At 45.8% G+C, this 17,192-nt stretch overlaps 2 protein-coding genes across 8 annotated transcripts in view; one reads left to right on the top strand and one right to left on the bottom strand.

Moving 5' to 3' along the window:
* CCDC191 (coiled-coil domain containing 191) overlaps positions 1-3,570 on the top strand; it is a 101,275-nt gene extending 97,705 nt beyond the window's left edge. For both annotated transcript variants that reach the window (XM_027105015.1, XM_027105034.1), the window contains one exon: positions 2,356-3,570. In XM_027105015.1, the coding sequence (XP_026960816.1) occupies positions 2,356-2,500 (145 nt within the window). In that variant the 3' untranslated portion in view covers positions 2,501-3,570. The remainder of the gene's footprint in view (positions 1-2,355) is intronic.
* Positions 3,571-4,438: 868 nt separating this feature from the next.
* On the bottom strand, positions 4,439-17,164 carry ZDHHC23 (zDHHC palmitoyltransferase 23). 6 transcript variants are annotated; one of them, XM_027105112.1, is made up of 6 exons: positions 16,186-17,164; positions 15,903-15,975; positions 15,410-15,604; positions 12,652-13,426; positions 10,903-11,070; positions 4,439-9,040 (listed from the first exon to the last, which is right to left on the bottom strand). In XM_027105112.1, exons 3-6 carry the CDS (start codon positions 15,474-15,476, stop codon positions 8,773-8,775), a joined length of 1,278 nt encoding a protein of 425 aa, XP_026960913.1. In that variant the 5' UTR covers positions 15,477-15,604; positions 15,903-15,975; positions 16,186-17,164; the 3' UTR covers positions 4,439-8,772. The 6 variants fall into 6 exon arrangements, with proteins under 6 accessions (XP_026960913.1, XP_026960895.1, XP_026960889.1 ...); XM_027105094.1 differs by having other exon boundaries at positions 12,652-13,362; positions 15,410-15,579; positions 16,186-17,163; XM_027105088.1 differs by having other exon boundaries at positions 12,652-13,362; positions 16,186-17,162.
* Between the last annotated feature and the right edge of the window lie 28 nt (positions 17,165-17,192).

Here is a 17,192-nt window from a genome sequence, read left to right as displayed (position 1 = left end):
AGGATACAAAATTAATATACAGAAGTCTGTTGCATTTCTTTACACTAATAATAAAATACCAGAAAGTTTAAAAACTATCCCATTTAAAATCACATCAAGGGACTTCCCTGGTGGTCCAGTGGTAAAGAATCCGCTTTCCAACGAAGGGGACGTGGGTTCGATCCCTGGTCGGGGAATTAAGATCCCACATGCTGAGGGGCAGCTAAGCCCATACACCACAACTACTGAGCCCGCGTGCTGCAAACTACAGAGCCCACGCACTCTGGAACCCACGTGCCACAACTAGAGAGAAGACTGTGTGCCACAACGAAAGACCCCACATGCCGCAACAAAGATCCTGCATGCCGAAACTAAGACTCAGTGCAGCCAGAAAAGACCCAACGCAGCCAAAAAAGACCCAATGCAGCCAAAAAATAATAATAAAAATAAATAAATAAAATAAAATCGCATCAAAAAATAAAATATGTAGGAACAAAATTATCCAAGGAGGTGAAAGACCTACATGCTGAAAAGTACAAAACATTGATAAAGGAAACTGAAGATGACTCAAGGAAATGGAAAGCTATCCTGTGCTCTTGGATTTGAAGAATTAACATTGTTAAAATGGCCACACTATCCAAAGCAATCTACAGATTTAATGTGATCCCTATTAAAATACCCATGACATTTTTTACAGAAGTAGAATAATACTAAAATTTATATGGAACCACAGAAGACCCAGAATTGCCAAAGCAATTTTGAGAAAAATGAACAAAGCTGGAGGTATAACCCTCGCAGACTTCAGACAATACTACAAAGCTACAGTAATCAAAACAATGTAGTATTGGCACAAAAAACAGACTTACAGATCAATGGAACACAATAGAGAGCTCAGAAACAAACCCATGCACCTATAGTCAATTAATCTACAACAAAGGAGGCAAGAATATACAATGGAGAAAAGACAGTCTCTTCAACAAATGGTGTTGGGAAAGCTGGACAGCTACATGTAAATCAATGAAATTAGAACATTCCCTCACACTGTATACAAAAGTAAACTCAAAATGGTTTAAAGGCCTAAATGTAAGACATGACACCATGAAACCTCCTAGAAGAGAACACAGGCAAAACATTCTTTGACATAAATCGTAGCAAAGTTTTCTTAGATCAGTTTCCCAAGGCAAAAGAAATAAAAGCAAAAATTAACCAATGGGAACTAATCAAACTTGAAAGCTTTTGCACAGCAAGGGAAACCATCAACAAAACAAAAAGACAATGGACAGAATGGGAGAAAATATTTGAAAATGATGTGACCAACAAGGGGATAATATCCAAAACAACCAGCTCATGCAACTCAATAAGAGAAAAACCAAAACAACCCAATCCAAAAAAGGGCAGAAGACCTAAATAGACGTTTTTCCAAAGAAGACATACAGATGCCCAACAGGCACATGAAGAGACGCTTAGCATCGCTAATTATTAGAGAAATGCAAATCAAAGCTACAAGATGTCACCTCACACTAGTCAGAATGACTATCATGAAAAGGTCTACAAATAATAAATGCTGGTGAGGGTGTGGAAAAAAGAGAACCGTTGTACACTGTCGGTGGGAATGTAAATTGGTGCATCCACTATGGAGAACAGTATGGAGGTTCCTTATGAAACTAAAAATACAGCTACCATACAATCCTGCAATCCCACTCCAGAAAAAAATGAAAATTCTAATTCAAAAAGATACATACATCCCAATGTTCATAGCAGCAATGTTCGTAATTTACAAAGCCAAGACATGGAAGCAACCCAAATGCCCATCAGCAGACAACTGGCTTAATATTTTTTTCTTCAACTAAAATTCAAGACCGTTGTTGGAGGTGAGGTTACCAGTGGGCTTTTTAAACAATTCACGTCCAAGCACCAGGACCTTGATGCTAATAACTGTGGCATGTGCTGCACGTGCTGCACGTGCTTTCCCAGCATCTCTACCTCCAGGACTTTGGCTGCTGGAGCCCTTGTTCCACTAGCCCTGCCTCACACACAAGGTGCAGGCTGTGGTCAGACCCCCTGAGGAGTACATCTCATGGCCTGCACTCAGAGGCCACCAGGTGCTCTGCTCAGATGTCACCTTCTCACAGAGGGTGACCTGTAATGGAAGACCACCTGATGCAAGAGAAAAATAACCCTTTAGTCACTTCCATCCTCTTTTGCTGCTTTATTTTCTTTGCAGCATTCTTACTGTCTGAATCCCAATTGTGATTTCCATACCTTTCATATAACATTTTATTCACATAAGGATTACTTTTGTAAAGTTTGCAATTCAGTTAGCTGGAAAGTCAACTTTTCCATCGTATTTCACTGTTTTCCTTTTTATTCTTAAAGGAGGATTCTCTGGATCACATTTCAGACATGGAAGAAGTTTGCAAAATTTACGAAAGAGGAAAGAGGAAAAGAAGAAAGGCGAGAGCAGCTCCGTAGGAAGGTAGCTGAAATTCTTCCAGACTTCCAGATGCTCACACCGCTGTGACTCAGGTGTACAGCAATCAGATGCTCGGCCCGTGGGTAAGGAGTCCTTGGTGTGCCAGTGGCCACAGCCCAGTGCAGTGCTTGCAATGGGAATCTCCATCAGTCCGTGTGTGTGTGTGTGTGTGTGTGATCTCCACCCACCCACATAGGCGCGCATATATCTGATTTATGTTCTGTCACGTACTTCTTGGATCAACGAAATTATTTTGTGAATTTGTATTCCCTTCTTTGATATCTCCTAGGTTGCTAATCAGTCCACTAACGCATTTATCACAGCAGGATCATCCAAAGGAACAGTCTAGAGCTCTGCTGTTCAGATGTACCCTATGTATTTTTAGGATCATAAACTTTAAAAAGGACAAGTGTTTGCTTGCCTGAGACTGTGAAGAAAAATATGTCCTTATAGCTTAATGTGAACTGTTGACAAATGTAACTTTAATTAAATAGAAATCAAAAGTAGTGGGCACTTAGAAAAGGAGGGCCAGTCATCTGGTACCTTAGCATCAGCAACAGGCATCCTGCCAGACCCTGTCCTTTTGCCCACCTGATGGAAAACTGTGGATCAAAAGGCATCCTAGGCAGCTGCTGCAAAGGGTAGCAGTGTATCCTGATTCCAGAGAATCCGGAGCACCAGAGATACTTCTCCTCAGTGCACTTTGCTAAGCATGAAGGGAAGTCCAAAAGCTAAAGGCTCTATCAAAGGCAGTCCAGCAATTTGTTCAAGTGTCTGCTTGTGCTCCCAACTGCAACTTCTACATAACACACTCGAGCAGTCTTCCGGTCCTCAGCTCAGTTTGCTCTGTGTATCAAGGTCCTTATCTTGAATTCAAAGAATGTTTTAATGTTTAAGATGCTAAAGAATATAAAGACTGACAAGACACTCCTGTGAATTGTCTGAGAGAGTTGCCTGCTAGAAAAAAAGTTTTCGTTACAAAACACATGCTCATTACAACAAATTCAGGCAGTAAATGCACACAGTAAAACGAGACAGTCCCTTGCAGCCCTGAGGTAACTACTATTATTTGATAAGCTGAAACTTTGAGTTGGTAAAATAAAACTGTGTGTCGTTCAGTAAATTCTGTTATTGTCTCTTACTTCCTAGAAGGGATATCTAGCTACACCACCTGCAAAATCACATATCCTTCTTCTATAGAAAATGTATTATGATTTACTCAGATATGACCAAACATACCATATTGAACTTTATTTCTTCCACAATGTCCCTGTTCCCACTCATCTTTTCCTTTAATATGATTATGAAGTCATATCTAAAAACTCTTTTTAAGACTAATGGCCACTAAAGAAATGCGGCTAGAAGTAACTCACAGTTAACCTCTTCTCATCTAAATCACTATCTGTCTTTACTTATCAATAGCACAGTTATAGAATATTGGCCGGTATCAGCCCCCAGAAATAAAATATCAATTTTATTTTAATGCCAAGCCAGTAGATAAGGAAGGGTGACTACCTCAAGTAAACCTGCCAGGGGCCTAAATAAATCCCATAAAGCTTAAGTTTCCTCTCTTAAGCTTTATTTCACCTCAAGCATCAATTAGAGATGGAGTCTTCAGCAGCCCATATTCTCATTGGGCCAGCGAGGACTTTTTAATCTACTTATAGAACCTTCTAAAGAGACACCGGGAAATAACTTAGAAAATGACCTCCTTAGTAAGTGACTTAGTAAATGACCTAACGTTTCTTGCTGCGCTCTCTTAAAGATATGATTTAAAGTGTTACTGCTGACAAAATGCCCAAATAAGCAGTATCCCTGGCCTACAAAACCAGAAAAGTAACCACAAGGAAAAGAATAGTTTACGGCTAGGGACGGTTTAAGTCCACAGGATGGGGACATCTAGGTAGCCAAAGAGGCAGCCCAGGTCTAATGCACGCTTTTCTTAAAGCGAAAGAGTTCAGGAGACACACCAAGAAACAACAACGATTTTCCTTAAAGAAAGCACTTTATTTTCCATTTAAACAACTTGGTCACAGTACGTTATTTTACATAAATGGCGGTAATTTTTAAAATCTCCACTTAAAAGGCCTTGTGTCTGAGTCTGAGGTGATAAGAGGATATGAATACAAGTATAAAAACAGTGCAAAACGTTTAGCCCGCAGCGTCCAGTGTTGGCTTCACAAGTCCCCTTTAACGTTGCTGAATCAGTTACGTTAAATTTAATATTAAATAAATTTTCCTGGGTTTCCTCTAGTCTAACATCAGACCCAGAAACGTAATCAGACGAAAAGGCTCAGAGGCCCCAACAACTCCAACCGGCCAATCACCCTAGACCACAGGATCGCGACAAGCTGAGCTCTGTAACCCGGCATCTTGTCAGGGGCGCCATGTGAAGAAGTAGAGGATTTTAGTTGCATCGATAACTGGAATAGACTAGCTCTGCTTTTAAAGGTTTGCTTTTAAAGTATGAGTTTTCTAGAAGATAATGGTGCCATCGGGAAGGCTAGCTAGGAGCGTCACAAGCCCATCTCGGAAACGGTCACAACCTCTAAGGAATGTGTCTCCACTAAACCATTCAGTCTCTGGCCTGCTGCTGATACTACAGTGAAACCCTTAGTGCCAACTGAAGTGGGGATAACTGTCCATTAGAAACAGGATTAAATGTAGCTGATTTTGCAAAACATTTATATTAATCACAACAAACATCCACAAGAGCATACCGCATTTTATTCAGCGATCAGTTAAGCATGGCTCTCGTTCTCCCCCTGCATCATCTTGGCGATGTGTAATACAGAATGGCATACTTGTCAAGCTGCTGATGAGAAAACCAGATTCCAAACAGGTGCCTCACGCAAAAGTCTCTATCATCAATTGCTTGTTTGAGGAACTGCTCCTTTTTAAAATGCAGGGTACCAAAATATAGCTAAAAATGAAGTCATATAAACCTGCTGACCGGGACGCTTAAACCTCACAGAACCTTAATTTTCAAACATCCTGGTTAAAACTGTGCTTCTAGATATCATATTTTTGCTTAGTTGCGTTTTATAATAAAAAGCTAATGTCCTACCCAAAGGAAACAGTCTATTAAGCAGATGGTCACTATTACAGAGAACCTTACCAGCATTGTGTTTTCTGGCAGTGGAAGATTCTATTATAGAAAATTTTCTCTTGCTAAAAATTTTAGAAGTACCAAGGACTGTTGCATAAGAGAAAGTTTGTAGCAGTCTTTCTGCTAGGCAGATGGTACGGTGGAAGACAACATTTACTTCATTCACCAAAGGAGACCACCAGTACTTGGAGAGCAAAGAGTTACAGGATCCTAAAAACAGACACGCAGGTGGCTGACGTGAGAGGAGCAGCCCAGCGTCCCCAGAACACGCTGCAGGCCTGATTCGGCAGCATCAGAGGAGCCCACCAAAGGGCCGCTGTCAGGGGTCAGTTCACCTTAGGTGTGCCCAGCTATAATCACAAAGTACTCTTTGGGTAGCGTAAGAAACATTTCTAAATACCGAAGGATTTTCTCCCTTCGTGCAATCCTGATTCTCAACTCCCTCACATCTTTCAAGTGGACCCATTTCTCTCCCCCGGGAAGAGTGTACAGTGGCATGACAGTAATGTAAGTGGTCAGACTACAGCAGATCATTTACTCAACTCCACATCCAGTATGTTTAACAGAAACTGAGGATGTGGGGTGAAAGGGGGGGACGCACTTATTTGAAATACGTCAGGGCGGGCCTGCTCCTACGGCCAAGAAACTGCGGTTACAGGTCCGCAGGGCAATCCTCCCAGCCGCCGCCACCACTTGCGCCTGGGACTCATTTGTTCCCAGAGGCCTTGTCCTTTAAAAGGACGAAATCCCTCAAATAGCTCCAGACCCTAAAAAGGGTTGAAAGTCCAGGAGTAGAGACCAAGGATATCCCAGAGTGCACAGAAACTGCTCACATATATAGCGCCTTGGTGCAAATACTTCAGTAGGCTTTTACCTCCGCAGAACCACAGAGCTTTCCAAAGGGTTGAGCTTTCTTCTGTAAACTGCCAACCATGAAGTTCTCAACTTCAAAGAAGCACCTGAATTCCAATCAGCCAGAATAATATACAAGGAGTTCTTATCTGAGTGAGGGAAACAGTGAGTTGCCCCATCCAGGTAACCCTGGTAGGGGTGCACTGTTACAAGGATGATGGTCATTCCTTACTCTCCCAGATGACCCTGGTCTTTAGGGTACGCCTCAGCTTCAGCGCATCATATTTTGATTGTGGTTAAAGATTTGGCAAGAGGCCAAGATTACTGACTATATTAACATTTCTATGAATTATATTATCAATCGCTAGACAATCAGAGTTGGCTATACATCTGGCATTCAAGAGACTACAAGCAGAGATTTCTGGCCACATGTGCTGTCCTTGACATCATTACTCTCTCTCTCTCTCACCTCCAACCCACACAAAGAGGAATTCGTTACATCACCTCCAATGTTCATTGCAAACAAATGCTTGATTCTGGACCAGGGACAGGGTACCACTGTACACACCACAGACTCTGCTAACAACCCCAGACTTGCTCTTTGGCTCATCCTAGTGGAATACGGAGCCTATCGTTCAGTAAACAATCCATCTCTAGGGAGAGCAACGACAAGCCTGTATAAAAATGTGGTGCCTGTCTTAAAGACAGCCTCGATTAATGGCAGGACCAGGGACGGTCCCAGCTGCAGAGGGTGGCAATGCTGTAGAAGTAGCAATATTTCTTCTCGACCTTTATAAACCTCTTGCTACAGCAGCATGCACAGAAGGACTGACTGAAAAAGCTGGCAGTATTTTCCCTATGTTAAGCTATTAGCCAAAACAAATTTAAGGGCTCATGAATTCTTTGGGGTTCCAAAAAAAAGTACAGGTACAAAACCAAGTATTTCAAGAGGGTATTTTTCCCCATGTTAAGTTGCCTCATCTTAATTCTATGCGAGAATCGCTAAATATTTAATCCTTTACACGTTTTCCGTTTTGAGGTAGGATTAAAGAAACAATTTAGGAAGAGCCAGGGAAGAACAGTAATCTATTAATTAGTGGAAACCACATATACCCTGTTTCTTCTCTCCTAGTGAGATACTTTTATCTTGGGAAAGGTGAATGAGAAGTAATGTGCAAGTTAAGTGGGAAGACGTCAATCAGCCCCTCAAAGAGCTCATGCCAGAATAATCGGAACGCCAGAATACTGGTTTTTGCAACTTGGTGCTATTACTGACAGTGCCTGAATTACTTATATCAACAAAAAAGTCAAGCTCTTGACATTAACCAGCCACCCTACCCACAAAGAGAGTAAAATCTTCCCGATAGGAGTGTCTGTTCTCGTCCAGCCGTTGTCACAAGTGTGCTAGCACCTGACCAGGCAACACGTGGGAAGAGGAAAAAAACACTGATGCCTACTGGAGTTACTTAGAGTAAATCCAAACAGAATAAATCCATAAGAAATAAGACCAATGTAAGAACTCATCACCTAAACTCATGACCACTGTGCATTACACTAGCAATAATTAGGCTCGTAATTATCATCAACTTTCAAGATCAGATGACAGCGTAAATCCATTTGGTCGTCTTCTACCCTGTTTGAGTAGTTAATGTCTAATACTTCAGAAAGAGAAATCCCCATAACCGTACCATATGGTATTTGGGGATCGTTTTTTCACTCTGAAATGCTGAAAATGGACTGGCTTCAATATTCTGACCTGAAATATTTTTTCCAGTCTTAGGAGTCTCCTAATAATAATTCACACCTCTCTGGTGCTTTAGTTTTTCGTTGTTTTTCAGTGCTTTCCACATACCGCATCCCTCTCGTGACCCTCCCGTGTCCCCCCGCACAACCGCTCTGTGAGGTAGCCAGGGCAGCATCAGTACCCCACTTGACAAATGAACCTGAGACTCAGGGAAGTGACCTGACCGAGGGTCGCATGGCTATTAGGAGTTGAAAGAGGGACTAGAAACTACCCTAATCCAAAGCTCTTTCTCCCATACTAATGGGTGGCAATTGCTTCTATCAATTTCTGCATTAGCAATCCACATCCTTTTCAACTTCTGGTGACTGAGTTAGTTAATAAGGTGACTGGAAAGGAATGGCTCTACTTTTACTGCTTTGATATAAAAATCCCTTAAATGGTGAAGTCAGAAAAATTCATTTCTTCCCAGTCCAGTGCCTAAACCTGAGCATGGCCCTATAACGCCTTTAAGAAACCAGGGATAAACGCAAGCATTCCACGCGTACCGAAGTGTAGGATGCAAGGGAGCAGAGGGAGGAGACGCCCTCCCGCCCCTGGAGCCGTACAGAAGGCACTTCATACTATGTCCTCAGCAGGGTGGTGGAAGGGGTGCGTGCCCAGGGTGGAGAACTGGTGCCAGTTCCGCAGGAAGCCCCGATTGTACTGGCCTGTGTCCACGATGAGCCCGCAGAGCAGCCGGCGCCCCGTCTTCTGTCGAAGGGCCTGCTGCACTTCCCTCTCCGTCACGTTGTAGCTGATGTTTATCAGCTGGATCAGGAAGATGTAGGCCATGCCCCCCATGATGATCACAGAGTACCACACGCAGGTGAAGCACAGAGCTGAGCTGGGAGCAGGAAAAGGCAGGTCAGGGCGGCCAACGCTGCACATTCAGAGAGCTCTCCCCATGGTAACATTTTACACACGTAGTACTTACTCCTAAGGACGCTGGCCCCTTCCCTGATTACCCCACTTGGAAGATACTTTTCTCTCCTCGGAGTGCCAATAAATAACCTGCTTCACTTATGACTCTTAACATGTTCTTATAATTACTGGTGCCTCCTTTTCTAGGATGTGATACTAGAACAGCAGGGACTGTTTTGTGTGTTTCGTGTCCCCCACACAGCCAACAGTGTCTGACACAACCGCAGTCAAGATCTGTTTGTTGCATGAATAACTCCTAAATTGTTCTTAACGCAGAAGAAAACGGAGGCGCCGTGAGATTGCTGTAAACGTCCTCAAGGGAGCTGTGGGTGGGACCGAGCAGCAGTGCTAAGGTTGCTCATCCCCGTTCTTTTCCGTACAAGGCCGACGAGCACAGGTAAGAGGACAGCTCCCAGCACCAGCAGCCCTGAAGGAGCGCCAGGAGCACTGTCACATTTCAAATCCCGCTTTCCAAAACCAAACAGGGTCACACAGGACAAGAAAGCTGCTTCCAGCTCATTAATAAGGCTGTGAGGAGAGGCTGCCGATTAACGTCTGCCAAGTGATTATATTCAAACATCTGCACGTGAGTTAGAGGGAAATTCATTCAGAATCTTCATCTGTTAAGCTGAAAGCGACCTCAGGGATGATTAAATCGCCACAAAGATGAGGAAAACTGAGGCCCAGTGAGGAGACATGAATCGTGGGTCCATAGCACTGAGAACACAGCAGCAGGACTGTGTTCCTCATCTCATTTACGGGGCCCACAGAAAGCCTAGAAAACTCATGCTTACCAACATACAGACACAACAACCCCCAAGGGCCTCGGCTTTCTTCTCGCTCTTTGTTTTCAAGACACTCCCTGCTTTGTCCACATAGCACCCCTGTGTGGGCCCTTGTCTGTACCAGTCTGTGGACAGATCTCCCCCTCGCCACTGCGGAGCTAGACATTCGTGGGCATTAGAACAGATGGGCCCTCCTCCGCAGGTTAAGTTCCTGTCTTCTCTGTGTTGAGAGTCTTCATAGGTTGTGAAATCCTTCAGTGACTACTATTCTTAGTGGGTTGTGATAAATGTCCTCAAGCAGAGCTTTCGGGGACAGGGTGGGCAGGGGATTGGGCCAAAACTAAAAAGTTCCCGCTTCTGCTACAGCACGGAGATCATCACACTGTATAAATGGGCCCCAACCTAAAAACACTGAAGGAAATTCTGACCTAGATACCACAGTAATCATGAGTGGTGATTTAAAAAAAAAAAAAAAAAAAAAAAAGTAGAACAGGAAAAAATCAATGGAGGTTAAATAGAAAAGAAAGGTTACAGAGATTGTAAGCATTTCACGAAAGGGTCAGAAGCGGTAAATTAAGACTGGGCTACAAAGCACCAGAAAACAGCAATAAAGTGAGAATTTCCCCAATAACGAGCGACAAAAGAGACCACATCTATACCCAGAGACTGCTACTTTAGTTATCATTTCAGTTTCACTGTCGCTACCTTGGACATGCTAGTGGTCGTTTGACTCTGGAGTCCCTGAGTAAGCCTAGTCCTACTTGTAGAGCACTGGTTCCTCACTTTTTAAGGTCAACGTTCCTTGTGACATCACCCAGAAAAATGCACGTATCCACTGCACAACTGTGTGTTGGCAATTTCAGGGATACCCAGCATCCCCAGAACCTGTCCTGTGTTTTGGGTGAGACCCCCTAACCTAGCAGTGAATCACAGCCCCGTACATTCACTGCAAATCCACTCCCGCTTCCGCGGGGCCCCGTATGGGGTATCCATGTCTCACCTGTAATTTGCATAAACTCCAGGGCAATAGAAGAGAGCTGTGAAGACACTTCTATCCGTACAAATGGTGTCCAAGGTCAGCGTTACCCCGTACACCGAGGTGAGGAGGAAGACCAGAAGGGCAAGCATAAATGCTTGATGATTTGATTCTCCGACACAGCTATTTATCCTCCAAACAGCACAGAGGGGGAGAAAACAAACATGTTTTTAAACGTTCTCTAATAGCTCGATAAACAAGAAAGCTTTTAAAACAGAGATAGTGTGAATTTCAGTTAATAAAAAATAAGTTCTCTTGTTTTTCAGTTTTAGGGAATTAAAAACTTGTCTGCTGAGAGATGTCGTCTTATATTCTCCGCTCTTTGCAAGGTGAAATCATATCATTAGCTTAAGGACAAGACTAAGTCAAAAAGCAGAACCTGGCTAACAAATCTTTCTAGGTATTAATAAGTGAAGTCTGTTACCCAAGTCTGTTACCCAATGTTAAGAGAGTTAACACTGTAATCACCACCATAAGGATAGGATGGTATCAGAGTTATAAAAACTTAAAAATGCTAAATCAGAAGTATTATACAATGTGGGAAAACATGTATTACATACACATATTAATAAAAGATCCCAAGAGGTTAGAAGCACAGTGTGGGGTAGAGAACTCAATAGTATGCAGACTACTTGTCAGGTACAGAGTTCCATGTCATGGCCGTTTGCAGGGCAGGATGACAGGCACGCCGGGATGCTCCAGCAGGCCGAGATCTCACAGGCGAGGCTGTCAGGACCTCTGCAAACCAGCGCTTGTAAATGGGCCACCACCCTGCACACACGCACGCACATACCCAGGTATGCACGATAATAAATGATGAAGACAGAGAAGAGGAAAACCTAAAAATGAAAATACCTGCTTACTCCTAAAGACAAAGCCCCAGAAAAGAGCTGTCCCTGTTCATGAGCCTTGAACTTAAGGTCTGCTCCTGTGTCCTCCAGGGCTGTCTGCACCCTCACCCTGTCCCCTTCTGAGGGGGAGAGTGTGACATGATCAGAAGCCTAGATAAAAGGCATAATTCACTGACCATGACTGCCTGAAGAACAAGTTGCAAACATGCTACTTACAGCATTCATATCTGAATTAATCACGCTCCTTTAGTTTAAGATTTATTCAGTAAAGCTGCAACATTTTCTTTAAAAGTTGCACCGCACATGTTACGGGTGTCCTCAGGTGTCCTCGATTGTCATTGGCCAGCAAAGAGGTACCCAAAAAGCCCATTTCTGCACCACTAACCAAATAGGGAGTTATCTGGCAGGGCCTTAAGTCAATAATATCAACTAGAAATCACTGGTAGCATCAAAATGATGATGGATACATGGTCAGAGGATAAGAGTCACCTCAAAGTACAGGAACACTTTCTTGAGCTCTGTGAGCACAGGGGGATGTGCCTATACTACGTCTGATACATTCTTTTTTAAAAAGTCATTCAACTGTAGATACTTCTCTCTTAGAAAGGAGAAGATGAGGGGCAGCTCAAAAGAGAAAGCGGGGGGAAAAAAAAAAAACACCTTCAGGAAATGACTGAAAAGAACTAAATTTGTGAAGCTCAAAAAACTGATGACTAAGTGGGAACATCATAACAGCCCACAAATATCTCCAAGGTGTAAAGCTGGGAAGGAAATTTGAGGATGGCCCAAAGGAAGAGCAAACCCGGCTAGAGAGTCTCACGTGAATGCACCCTCCGCAAGCCTCCAGATTTTTCCAACATACCAGACGCAGTGATGATCCATCCTCCTCACACAGACGCCGCAGATCCGGCAGTGCCAGGCCCGGGCTGGCCGCACCAGCCGGCACTTGGCGCACCAGTCCTCCTTCCCCGTGGCGGGGCTTCCAGCCAACGTCCTGGGGCAGCCCTTAGGCTCATCCTTGGGCCCGCGGTTGTTGAGACCGCCCGCTGGGTCTGCGCCGGGGAACCCTTTGGGCTTCTCCGGCCCTGTTCTGTTCAGGTATTCGGTGTGGCTGCCGCTTAGAGATCTGTCATCGTTTGCTGGGTTTCTGAGGTAGCCTGGATCCTTCTTGGCTCGGCACAAGGCTAAGAGTATGAGAAGTAACCCGCAGGTAAGCAGAGCCAGCTGAGTGGGCCCTACACGCCCCCTGGGGACGACCTCCTGCAGGAACACGTAGTACATGTAGCCCAGAGAGAACAGTCCGAGGCTCAGGAAAAACAGAGTCTGTTCTTTCCTTCTGTGAGTGAGGTAGTAGTACCACAGAGCCAGCACAGGGAGGGAGGTCAAAACCACCACCCCCAGGAGGAAATGCCACGAAGCCACTCGCAGGAAGACAGGCAGCAGGAAGAGTGGGGGAAGGAGGCTAATGTTAACTTTCCTGGCTCCCCTAAGCCAAGGAATCCGGAGGCGGTCAGAGATCGTATCCATGATCCTTTCGTAGGTCTCGGGCTGCACGGACTTACACGTGATCCATCTGTTCAGAGAGAGCACAGAGAAGACACCTCTGACGTGTTTGTTGAATGAAAAACCACTCAACACTGTAGGCCAGACAGCAGGATAAATGATAAAAGATGCCAAAGACCAAGCATTCTACTTCCTTACTATTAAACACGAGCTCTTCAGATTCATGTATAATTTCTTAATACGAATGACAAAAGGTTTAGATATTTAACAGAACTATTTCTCCAGGAAACAAATACACAGGAATACACACGTATTCCACATAAGTCCTGTTCAGACTGGGGTGGGCGTAGAGCCATAAAAATCTCCAAAAAATTCACCATCTAGTTGTGAAGACAACATGGGAATCCAAGAAATATTAGGTAAGTGACAAAGTAGCAAAATCACCCAATGAACTATTACAGTCAAACACGGTAAGGTGTGCTCAGAGGAGAGGACACACGTCTGGGTGGAGTCATCACAGGGGTCTTTGTGGGAAAAAAGGGATTTGTGCTCCACCTTGACAGCTGGCTAGTATTCCTGTGGGTGGAGAGGAAGGCAAGAAGGCGTTCCAGTGGAGAGATGCATGTGCAGCACAAAACCTGTCCTGGGCCGGGGGAGTAAACCAGTTCAATAGGGCAGGGGGCTGCATAAGGAAGCGTGGAGGTCAAACTAGTACAAGTCAAATGACTGAGCTTGGTGGACAGGTAGTATTGTTGACTTTTTTTGCATATTAGGCTATTATGGAAAGGAGCAGTTTAAGGAAGGATAACATTGGTTTTAGAAATTTAGAATTAAAAAAAAAATTTAGAATTTTAAAAAATAGGGCTAGACTTGGAAGTGAATGGGAACTAACTATATGGGAGGCATACAGAGCAGCGGGTCTGTAGAAATCCTGGGAGCCCATCTCATCCAGAAGGGTCTGGAGAGAAGAAAACTCAGGGACAGCCCAGGTCTCAAGGGCTGGGAGGGAGGAAGAGTTAGAAGGCCAATGGAAGAGTTGTGGTCTTGAGTGATGGAGGTTACAGAAAAGGCATCATTTCTCCATTCATTAGTCCAAAGTGTTCTACTTTCTCAGTATGGATTTTAGACTAAGACTAAAGAACCTACATTTAAAGACACCTGTAAGAGACTATTGACACTGTCAAGGAAGAATTACAAAGGGATTATGGGATACTAGACTACAGTAGTCCCCAAGAACGCTTCTCATGGCGAGATGAACATACCAAGCAGCATACCAAATCAGCAATGTGCCACTGCAATGACTTTTTTTAACCAGAAGGAATTATTGATGGGAAAAGCAAGTTTCCACCATCTGTGTTCTCCCCACATTATGCTTTCCATGTGATAATTCTTAAATATATAATTATTTAGAAAATAGATAAAAACCAGGTTATTACGGTTTGGCACAAAATTTTTTCAGTGATATTAGAAATCATCTCTTTGGATAGTTAATTTCCATCACTTGGGATAATGGTGAAAATAAAAGCCAAATACAATAGCATCAATCAGGACTGTGTTGCTGCTCATGCTGAAAACAGCCAGTCCAGGGGAGGCACATGCCTTCTGGCTGGATTTCCTCCCCAGAAACGAGGGGTGAAACCGATTCCAAGAGCAGAAAAATGATTTTTCAACCCTCAAGGCCCTGTGTGGCCAAGTGCAATCCAGTCCCAAGATGTCAGTCTCTGAATGCTGAGACCACTGAGAATTGTAGGAACTTTCTGGTACTAATGTGTTCATTTTAAACTTACAGATTCTCCTGGCCTGCATTTTATTTTTTTTAATGCGTTTAACTTGCCTACTATCCCTTTACCTGCCTGTTCTCTCTGTCATCTCCTCCCTTTAAATGAGAAATAATAATGTCCTAGTAAACTGAGCTGAACAGACAGTTGTGCACTACTGAGTAATAATTCATCTTTATAAAGTCCTCACACTTGACATAAAAGACAACTTTCAGTTGGAGATAAGTGGAAACAGAATGAAGAGCAAATTCTAGTGTTCTGGATGGCTAAGCTGAAAGTATACATGGTAGTTCTCAAAAGGGCCGGAGGGATCAGCATCTAGAAACACACAGCTCTTACCTATCACACCCTTCATCCAGATCTTGGCAATCACACAAACAAGCAGCCACGTGGTTCTTTTCCCCATTTCGATCTAGGTACTCGCAGCAGCACAGGGGCTCCAGTTCAGGTTCTTCCGCTTTGTTTTTCTTTCCTGGCTTCATACTGCCCTTCTTGGTCATGATTTCCACCTGTCACCATGAGGCATAAGAAGCCCTCAGGAAGTAAAGTGGAAAGAACACAACTCACATCTTGTAAGCACATCCAAGCCTATACCTGATTAACCACCAACGCCTGAGAAATCAAAAATGAGAAGAAGGGGAGGTGGTCCCCTTTTCATCAGGCTTTACTGGCTCGGCGTGGCCAGACACAAAGCTCTAGGGCTCTAAGGGCTCCAAGCGCCTTCACGGCCAGGTCCCCATCCAGGACAGGCGCCGCCTGGGCGCTAGCCGTTCCCATGACGACAGCCTACTACGCGGCCCGGGACAGCCGGGGCACGGGTGGCTGCACTCACCTGCGGGTGCGGGCTGGGGAGGGCCGCGCTGTCCCCGCCCGAAGCCAGGGTGAGGGTGGAAACACCCTCGGAGCTGCGGGAGGAGACAAAGCATGTATCCGCTGGGGCCGACTACCCGGCTCCGGAGAGGCCACCCGGCGCCCGGGCAGCGCTCAGGGTCGCCGTCCAGACCCACTTCTCCGCCGCGAGGTGGGCGCGCCTCTCCCACCCCGGCCAATCGTGAGGACGTGGGTGGGCCGAGAACACCGCCCAGCCCGAAGAATGACCTTGGGAGGGAAGTTACCTGCGCTCCCGGGCCGAGGTGCGGCTGCAGTCAAAGAGGCCGAGGCGGAGAGAAGGGTCGGCTCCTCCCGAGGCGCGGACGCGTCTGCCGATCTCTGCTCCACGGGGCTCCCGACGCGATGGCTGGAGTCTCAGGGACCCCGGCTCCGTTCTCCGCCGCGCCCTCTCCGCCGCCGCCCACCTGTGACCACAGCGGGCCGCCACTGGGGCGGTGCGCCCGCCTCCCGCGGTGCCCCCAACCAACTCCCGCCGTGTCCCCCGCCGCCCCACGGCCGGCCCGGCAGAGCGCGGCAAGTCCGCGAGCTTCCGGGTGCCCCGCCCCCGTCGCCGGGCATCCCCCGCCCGCACGTGCGGAGCCCTCCGGCGAGGCCCCTCCCCCGGCCCGCGGCCCTGGCGCCCCGGGGAGCGGAGGAGCGAAGGCCGGGCTCCTGCAGCGGGTCCAGGTTAGGCGCCGGGCTGATCCGCACCTCCGCCCCGCCCCGCCCCAGAGGCGGCCGCCCGGACCCCGCCCGGACCCGCGGGTGCCAGCGGGCGGCGCGTGGGGGCAGCCTCCCGAGCCTGCGGGGTGGCGGGGGGGGGGGGGGGTCGGCGAAGGCGGAAATACGGGAAACCTGGAGCCCTGAGAGTTTCCTAAATACATGAGACCCGTCGGTCGGCAGGTCTTCATTCAGACGCCAGCAACAGGCGTTGGGGGAGATCTCCACGGCAAAATGTTACCGACGTACCGCCCCCAAATTCGCTAACCTTCTCTTAAAGGCCCAGGTCACTGTCCCTGATCTGTTAATTATCCAACTTGTTCATTTTCATGGTTTCTGGCCAGCAGTCTCTTCATGAGACCAGCAGGCCTATCTAGTACTCTTGCTCCAGAAAGCTGCATATTTGAAACGAAACTGCCCTAAGATGAGAGTCCTCTCTGGGTTTCACTTTTGCACAAAATTTTTTTTAAAGGGTGTAGGCCCATATATACGTTTTCACAGAAACAGGCTTTCTAGTTTGGGGAGGGTTTGA

Source organism: Aethalodelphis obliquidens, unplaced genomic scaffold (assembly GCF_003676395.1).
Source record: "Aethalodelphis obliquidens isolate GAN/ISIS:26980383/991018 unplaced genomic scaffold, ASM367639v1 scaffold1, whole genome shotgun sequence".
NCBI classification, from domain to species: Eukaryota; Metazoa; Chordata; class Mammalia; order Artiodactyla; family Delphinidae; genus Aethalodelphis; species Aethalodelphis obliquidens.
The sequence above is the reverse complement of the archived record's forward strand: the minus strand, read 5'-3'. Positions and strand labels throughout refer to the sequence as shown.